This window comes from Stegastes partitus, unplaced genomic scaffold, assembly GCF_000690725.1.
Source record: "Stegastes partitus isolate 25-593 unplaced genomic scaffold, Stegastes_partitus-1.0.2 Scaffold112, whole genome shotgun sequence".
NCBI classification, from domain to species: Eukaryota; Metazoa; Chordata; class Actinopteri; family Pomacentridae; genus Stegastes; species Stegastes partitus.
The window spans coordinates 652,402-661,643 of NW_007577843.1; the positions used below are offsets into that span (position 1 = coordinate 652,402).

General features: G+C 38.2%; 1 protein-coding gene across 1 annotated transcript in view; it reads right to left on the minus strand.

The window, feature by feature from the left end:
* The window catches only part of drd4a (dopamine receptor D4a), a 19,162-nt gene extending 14,779 nt beyond the window's left edge, over positions 1-4,383 (minus strand). The window contains exon 1 of the mRNA XM_008278001.1: positions 4,150-4,383. Within this exon, the coding sequence (XP_008276223.1) occupies positions 4,150-4,383 (234 nt within the window). The remainder of the gene's footprint in view (positions 1-4,149) is intronic.
* Between the last annotated feature and the right edge of the window lie 4,859 nt (positions 4,384-9,242).

Sequence of the window (9,242 nt, forward strand, 5' to 3'; positions counted from 1 at the left end):
CAAACGTTTCTAGAGCATTAAAGGAAGAACCTCCAGAATGATCAACAGCTTCATGCCACAAGCTGTCAGGAAAAAATGACTATAATCTTAATTTGATTTGATTTGATGTATCTGACAGCTGTTTGCAGATGGAGATGGAACCTTGGGACGTTGCACTTTAATTAGGTCCTTAATAATTAGCTTCTGTTGTCAAACATTTGCTAAGACAGTACAAACTAAAAGCTCACAGACAAACTGTGAGCTGGAAACAATGTGACATTATGATGAATGTATAAATAAACAGACACAAAGAAGACGGGAGGACAAAACCATGAACCCTAACGGACAAATTCACAAAAGTGTGAACATTAACTAGTGAACTTGGGTAAAATATGGACTCCTTGTTATTGTTTTCATTGTTTTGGTTTCCTTAAGTCTATTATGATTGTGGGGCCCCTTCACTGACCCCTGGGCCCTGTATGAAAGCCACAGAGGAATGTACACACTGTGTTTGGCTGTTGTTCTCTGATCTCTGACAGACAAAGACAGGCAGCATGCATCAAAACAATGAGTGCAGCTCTTCCAGTCTCCAAACTGTGAGCTGTGATCGCTGAAAAAAGCACTTTGTATCCACCAAGTTAAAGAAATAAACTTTGATTCAAGCAAAGTCAAACAGGTAAAAGAGAGAGTGCAGTCTATATTTGAGATGTTTGAGTCAGTTTTTACACTGTCAACCTCCTGGTGTCACATGAGGTCCTCTGTCTGATCAGTGATGTTACAGCAAGGGTTTATACGAGGGGGCGGTGCTTCTAGTGTGGGTCAGCAGGAGTTCAGAGTTAACAGTTAAAGAGACACTGCTCTCCTTCACAACCCGCACTGTGCTAACATGCTCACAGGAGGAAAAAAGACAAGGGGCCAATGAGATAGAAAGAACGATGGACAGAAAGGATGAGAGGCAGACATTGAACAAATATCGATGAACAAACAAAATTCAAACCAATGTAAATTCATTAAATACAGCAAAAACAAATCATTAGAAATTAACAACATGTGACATACATACTGTATGTTATATTCATTAATTCCTAACATACATGTAACTAAAATAAATACAAAACATAACATAGATGATAATAAAAAAAAGAGAAAATTATGAATTAAATTAAATTTTTGGATATACATATTGAATGAATCAATACACTTATTAGTTCGGTAAAAGAAAATAAAAAATCTGCATTCATTAAATATATGAAATTACAGTTGTGCTCATAAGTTTACATACCCTGGCAGAATTTGTGATTTTTTTTGGCCATTTTTCAGAGAAAATGAATGATAAGAGAAAAACTTTTTTTCCACTCATGGTTAGTGGTTAGATGAAGCCATTTATTGTCCAACAACTGTGTTTACTCTTTTTAAATCATAATGACAACAGAAACTACCTAAATGACCCTGATCAAAAGCTGACATACCCTGATGATTTTGACCTGATAACATTCACACAACTTGACACAAACAGATTTGACTGGCTACAAAAGGTAACTATCCTCACTTGTGATCTGTTTGCTTGTAATCAGAGTGTGTGTGTAAAAGGTCAGTGAGGTTCTGGGCTCCTGACAGACCCTTGCATTTTTCACCCAGTGCTGCACTGACGTTTCTGGATTCTGAGTCATGGGGAAACCAAAAGAATTGTCAAAGGATCTTCGGAAAAGGTAATTGAACTGTATAAAACAGGAAAGGGATATAAAAAAATATCCAAGGAATTGAGAATGCCAAACAGCAGCGTTCAAACTCCAATTAAGAATTGGAAAATGAGGGATTCTGTTGAAATGAGACCACAGTCAGCAACAAAAATTTCAGCCACAACTGCCAGGAAAATTGTTCGAGATGCAAAGAAAAGCCTGCAAATAACTTCAGCTGAAATACAGAACTCTCTGAAAAAAGTGGTGTGGCTGTTTCAAGATGCACAATAAGGAACTTTAATGTGAACAGTTTGCCCTGGTGCCTCTTGGTTTTTTTGTTTTTGTGTTTTGTGTGTTAGATCATAACTTCTTTTCTGTTCTGTTCTGGCTGCTGCAAACTTAGTGTGGGAGTTACCCGAGTCTTGGTGAAGACTATAACTCCAGCTAGCAGCTGTCCAACTTAGTTTAGGAGTTACTCGTGTCTTGTGTTTTTTGTGATGTGTCTTTTGAGGCACTTTTTGCTTAGATTATTTAGTTGGTTATGGATGTTCCTATTGTATTTAAGTTTGGCTAATGAGTTTTGTTGTTTTTGTTGAACTAGCTTTTGGTAGCCTTTGTTTGGTTTTATTTGGTTCTTTGATTTAGCAACACCCATTAGCCCGGTTTATTTGTATTATCACAGGTTTTTTGTGTGTTCATTACATAACTGAGCAAAAAACTTTGAGTTAAGTTGAGTATATGTGACTCAATAGAAATGACATGACAAAAATAGAGACAACTTTAAGTTTAAGTTTGATTGATATTGTCTCAGGTAGACAATAGAAAAGTGGGTTTTCTGAAGGTTTGTGAAGACGGAGTTATCTGTTTTTGCAAATGAACTCTTCAATTATACTCTGATTATTGTGTTCTAACTTTTTTTTATTGTATTAGTATATTTTACAGTTGTCACTGTATTGTTCTCTCTCTTATCTTTTCCGGTATAATCTGCTGTGCGGTATGCCATCTAATTAAACACTTTTAAGATGCACAGAGAACAATGGAAGGAGGAAATGTGGGTGTAAAAACTGGTACCTTGACTGGTAACTAGAGCAGATATAAATGTATTCATGTGGAATAGAGTTTTGGGGGTTTTCCGTTTTGTGCCATTGTGGAATCATTTGTTCATGTTTGTTTAGGATGTCTGATTGTATCACTGTATGTAGATTTGGCATGCAAATGCATCAAAACTAATATGATGACAGTTTTATTGCACTTTAAATAACACAAACAACTAAATGTATAAAGGTAACCTGGGTTTCTGTAAATTAGACACACCAAGTTTCTATTATGTACAAAAAGCATTCATAAACACTCTTGAAAAAGAGACTTTTAATCTCAATGAACATTTTCCTGGTTAAATTAAATAAAAATCAATCAATCAATCAATCAATCAATCAATCAATCAATTAATCAATCAATCAATCAATATACACTAATACAAACTTTGTGTTGGTTCCTGCACAGCTCAGGACTTTACTTTATCCTAATCCTTATTGCTGTTGCACATTTAACACTTTTTATTGTCATATATTGTGTTTCTAATGTGTTTGTGTTTTTTCATGTTTTCCTTCTTTCAAAAATCAATTTCCACCGGTGTGGCACTGAACTGTGAGAATAAAAGGTCGCATGATTTGAGCAACAAATATCTCGTGTGAAAATGTACCTTTTTCTTTCTCCCACACGATGGAACTGAATCTCTTAAGCTGAGCAAACCTATCACAATTCCATTCATTTACCTGCACACTATAGGCTTTAAAATAGGATTCTGAAGGAGGTAATTAACCAAAAATTGGGCTCAATGGCTTCTATTATATAAAGGGTTGTAATGATTCATCTGCAGAGTTTACGTATTTTTTTTAGGAACAACAGCCCTCTAAACCTTGCAAATTAGCCAACAACTGCTTGGTAATGGATTTTTATCCATTAATTGATCCAATAATTAATGGACAGAGTCATCTTGGTTAACAAAGAACAGAGATAACATCAGCCAAATAGCAGCAGTGATCACATGAGGTAATAAAGTGAAAAGTAACGCAGATTAAAAGACTTTGAAAGGGCTCTGGAAATTCGGTTTTTAAGGGAAGTGAAAACCTTCATAACCAGGATAACCTTAATCCCCTAATAAAAATGATCTATGCGTAAATTATGGGACAAGTCATGTACTTTCTACCTTATTTTAAATGAGGCGTTTAGGATGTGTTTACGGGGTACATTAAGGTTAAATGAAGTGCATTTTAAGATTTTCTTGGTCAAAAGTTCCTCAACAGGCTCATCAAGTTCTTCAAACCTAAGAGCTGGACTCCCAGTATCAGACCTAATAGTTCCCAGGCCCCTGGAACTGTGAGGCAAATATGGTAACACTTCTGTTTAGATTTAAGTGCAGAGTATGAACACTGAATAAGTCGTGAACACACACGTATCAGAAGTGTGGTCAGTGTCTGGCGGAGCTCACCTCGGAGTAGACGAAGAGCGGCAACACGAGCACCGCCAGCATCAGATCCGCCACCGCCAGACTGACGATGAAGTAGTTGGTGGTGGTCTTCAGCGCCTTCTCGGTGAACACGCTCAGACACACGAGCAGGTTCCCACAGATGATCACCACGATCAGCAGCACCCCAAACAGCAGGGCTGGCAGGTTGTATCCCGTCGCCGCCGCCTCCGCCGCTGCGCTCATGTTGGCCGCCATCTCCGCCGCGGCTCCTCCGTCGGTCCGTCCCGGTCCGAGCCACAGCAGCGCGGCCAGCGGGCTCTCATGAAGGCCGTGTAGGACTCTGGTTCCCGCACCGTGGGCTCATCGTGTTGCCTCAGAGAATGGACTCAGACTCTGACAGACTTGAATGAGGAGCTCCAGCGCGCTCCGGTGCGCACTTAACGCAAAAACCCCTCCGCGTAAAGCGCGATGGATACAGGTAAAACATATAATATTAGATAAATGCTGACGAAGTTCCGCCTCTCCTCTTCACAAACACCATTTTGCGTCAAAAAAACTCAGAGGAAAACGGACAGAGTTTGATCAAAGCCGCATTAAAATTCTCAGATGATTAGAAAGTTGGGGAGGAAATTGACGTCTCCTCCGGTAAAACCCGTCAGGACCATGCGGAGGGACGTTTTCAGCTCCGGTGCATTTACCTGCAGCCTGCTAAAGGCCACCAGGGCCAAATTAACCGATTAAAGCCGCTTATCAGCTGCGCTTTACGGTGTCCTTCAGCCCTTGAGCTCCAGCAGGAGACACAGTTTGTCCATCTGTCTGTCAGTTCATCTGCGTGCCTGTGAGAGTGTGCGCGTGAGGACATGAGCGGCCGCTGCAAAAAATGTTCTCCAACTTTATTTAACACTTCATTCATTTCAACGCAATGAAATAAACATATATTACATTATATTACATGTATTATATTACATACACAGACTATACATGCACACTACATTATATATATAGTTATATATTCTGCTAATTAATCCTATAAATATGTATATAAATATGTATATACACACACACACACACACACACATAGACACACCTTGGATTAACTAGCAGAATTGGAAGATGTACTCAGATATTTTACTAATAGCAGTAATGGGCTACCAGAGAAGTTAAGAATTTAACATGACTTAGCATCAACATATACTATTGCTGAGCAAATCCTGCAGATGCAGTTCAGGATCTGCAGTTAAGGTTCACATCAAAGATCAGAATGGGGAAAACGGTGTGATCTCAGTCACTTTGGCTGTGATTGTCGGTGTTGGATGGGCTGGACTGTGTGTTTCTGAAACTTGTTTTCATCACAGTAGTCGCTCAAGTTTTCTCAGAATGGTGTGAAAAACAAAAAAAAGCATCCAGTGATTGGCAGTTCTGTAGCCAGAAAAGTCTGTTAAAAATATTTTTCCCGTTTATAATAGGGACAGCTGAGGAGAGACAAGAACGTAGGGAAAGAGAGGGGATGACATGCAACAAGAAAAACCTAGCATGAAACTGAACACAAGCTGCTGCGTAAAGGACATAGCCTTAGTACATGTGCACAGGCGCTTCAAGGTGAGCTACTGGGGGCACCCTAGCAAAGCCTTTTTATGAGAGAGGTTAGAGAAAAAGGCCAGACTGGTTGGAGCCGGCAGAAAGACAACAGTGAGTCAGATAACCTCTTTAAAACTGAGCTGAGCAGAAAAGTATCTCAGAATGCACAACACGTCCATCCTTGAAGCAGATGGCCTTCAGCAGCCATGTCAGGTTTAACTCCTGTTGGCCAAGAACAGAAATATGAGGCTGCAGTGGGAACAGACTCACCAAAAACTGGACAGTTGAAGACTGGTAATACACAGCGGGGTCTGAGGCATCTCCAGTTGTGCTGAGGCTGCAGATGGTTGTTTCAGAATTTGGCACCACGAGCATGAATTCACCCAACGTGTCTTGTGTGAACAGTTCAGACTGCTGGTGGCATAATGGGTTAAGGGAATGTTTTCTTAGCACTCTGGTTGCCTTAATAATGTTTAATTTTGGTTTGATTGCCACAGCCTACCTGCATATTGCTGCTGAAAATGTGTATCCCTTTATAGCCACAGTTAACTGTCTTGACATTGCTTATTCCAGAGGGATGATGAGCCATGTCACAAAATAGTAGCTGTGTCAAACTGGTTTCATGAGCATGAAGATGAGTTTAGTGGACTTCACAGTCACTACATGTGAATCCAGGAGAACATCTTGGAAAAAGGGTCTAACATCTTGTGGAAACCATGACACCAAGAACTGAGGCTGTTTGAGATCCAGTATTAGCATGCTGCTCCTAATAAAGTGTTTGGTGAGTATACTTTAATTACCACCAGTGGAAGTACTTATTATACGGAATAAGTACAAGCACATCAAAATACCCCTCAAAATGGCAGTAAGTAAACCTTAGGTTGCCCCTTCAGAAAATACACCTAACTAAGGTGTTACTTTTGCAGGTCCTGTCTTATATGTTAATCTGTATGTTTATACAAAAAGAAGCAATCTTAAACCCTTAGAAACACCTTAGTACCCACAGGCCTTATTTGTCAAGTTGGCATGTTTCATTTTAATTTTCCCTTTCATGGTTACTTATTTTTCTTCTCACACCAACAAAAAAAACTTTAAAATGTAACTGAAATCATGTCTTTGAATTTTTACCAGAACTTAAAAACTGAAGTCCTGTACAAGTATAAACCAAGGGATTTGCATGCCAGAAGGCCATTTAAAACATCTCAGTATGCTACAATACATGAATTTATATAATATTAGTCCATTTAAAATCTCATGAAAATAATGTAAATTCACATCACAATGTGTTGTGGGTGCTGGGAAAACGAATGCAGCACTTAAAAGGTAAAGTGTGTGTGTTTTTACACAAAACACACTGCAAAGAGAAATAGTACACTTTTAAATTTTGTGGTGATTAAATAAGGAATCATTTAATGGTTGAGGGGATTTTAACGATATATTTGCACAGTTTAGGTGGTTTATAAAAAGGTAAAAACACTTTTATTTATTTTGCTAAATAACATGAAAGCCTTTGGCTATCATTTTTACATTTGAAAAGCTTTATTTTGTCAATTAATGTAAAAATTCCAAGATGGTTATAATGCTGTTATGGTAAATTTATGTTTAAAATGATAAAAGTTAAACAAAACAAAACAAAAAAATGAAACAGATAACTTCATGATTTATGTTATAGAATTAGAATTAGAATAATTAGAATAGAATTAGAAAAAAACTTTATTTATCCCTTCGATACAAGACCTCAGGGAAATTGCTACACCAGAAAAAAACAACACAACACCAACATGAAATCAGCAACAACAGCATTCAAAATTCAAAATCAAAATCAGCATTCAGTATTCAAAATCATTCAAAATTAGCAGCAACAACAACAACAACAACAACAACAACAATAATAATAATAACAAATAACAACATATTACATATACATATTACATTATATTAGTGGCACCAAATGAATAGATATGTTCCGGAGTTAATAAAGGATCATTTCATGGTCATTTAAGTGTGTTCATATCTAAGTGACAACGTAACATTTATTATACGCTGGTGTTCAAAATACATCACCCTGGAATTTCACATTTTAGGCTGTTTTTGATGGTTTGTTACATTAAACTGCCATGTGGAACGTTTGTCTCCTCCTTCTGGCGCTGAGTGTAACTTACAAACACTGCTGATACCTCCTGAGGTTTTGTTCCTGGTTGCAGTTGATACTGTTGCTGCAGTTGCTCATCCCTTCACCTCTGGCAAACCAGTCATTGACGTAAAACATATTGCTGCCAGTGTATGAGTTCCTGGCACTGACAAGCTTAATCACCATTGCATGAAGTCATTTACTAAAGACTTGAATGTAGGAGTCAGAGAGTAGTCCTACACTCTGTCTTTGATACAATACCAAATTACTTAAACCTGTTGTTGATTTTGTATATTCTCTTGCCACTTTTCCCCAAAATGAAGGGAAATGTAATGGATTTGGTATCTGTTGAAACTCTGAGATAGCCACTGAAATTTAGAATGTTGTTTGTGAGTTGAATTGTTGAACTGAAAACACTACTTTCACAATAAAAGCCTTGTTGAGCTTTAGAGGCTAAAAACAAATTGGTGGGACACTTTTTGCAGTATAGAGTGAAGAACTGAGGTTTGAACTGAGAGGAGAGCTGCAGAGAGGTGGAATCCCCCCCTAAAGGCAGAAAACTACAGGAATCCTTAATCTCAACATCTGGATTTATATCAGTCAAGACAACGGACCAACATCAGAGGAGAGACAACAGAACCAGGAAGCCATTACAAACTTTTGCCTCAGTTACAATTCAACATTTAATCAGTGCACACATTTTATAGTATATATTGTAAACATATGAAATTCTGATCAAGGTCCAATGACTTTTCAGGGTTCCCTTCTTAAGTGTTGCTGGAATCCCACAGAGGCATAACAAACAATATGAACGATGGGGAAAATGTCCTTATGTCGACTTTCTAGTACCCATTAGCCTGTTGAGAACGTGGTTGCTTCTTTAAATAAAAATAATCATGAATAAAATTAAGCATATTTCCTTTAGAATAATTTCTTGCAATGTGGGGACAGCAAGAAGGAGCATGAAATTTACAGAACATCTAACTGAAAAGCAAAAAGAGTAAAGGAAAAAATAAATAAAAAAATAAAAATTTTAAATATCAGTTTTCAAAAGATCATCAGAGTTGTGTTAGTGGCTGTTCAGTTTCTTCATACAGGGTTTCTAAAATCCTGCCTAATAGGACCAAACAGCGCTTTGGAAGACACATAATTTGTGTTTAGAGTGGTTAGTTTCCCTCACAGTGTCAGTCAGTAGCAGACTGTAGTATCAGACTGCTTTCACATGTTTTATCACTGACATTTTCTCACTGCTGCTGCCCTTCAGTTTGCTTCAGGATCCAACAGATGCTTCAACATCCTCCTCCTCCTCCATCACATCCCTCCATCCTGACCATCCTGCCTGTGGCTGAGAGCAGAAGGAGCAGAGAAGAGAAAAGAGGAGGGAGAATCTTTGCTGCTCGAGTCA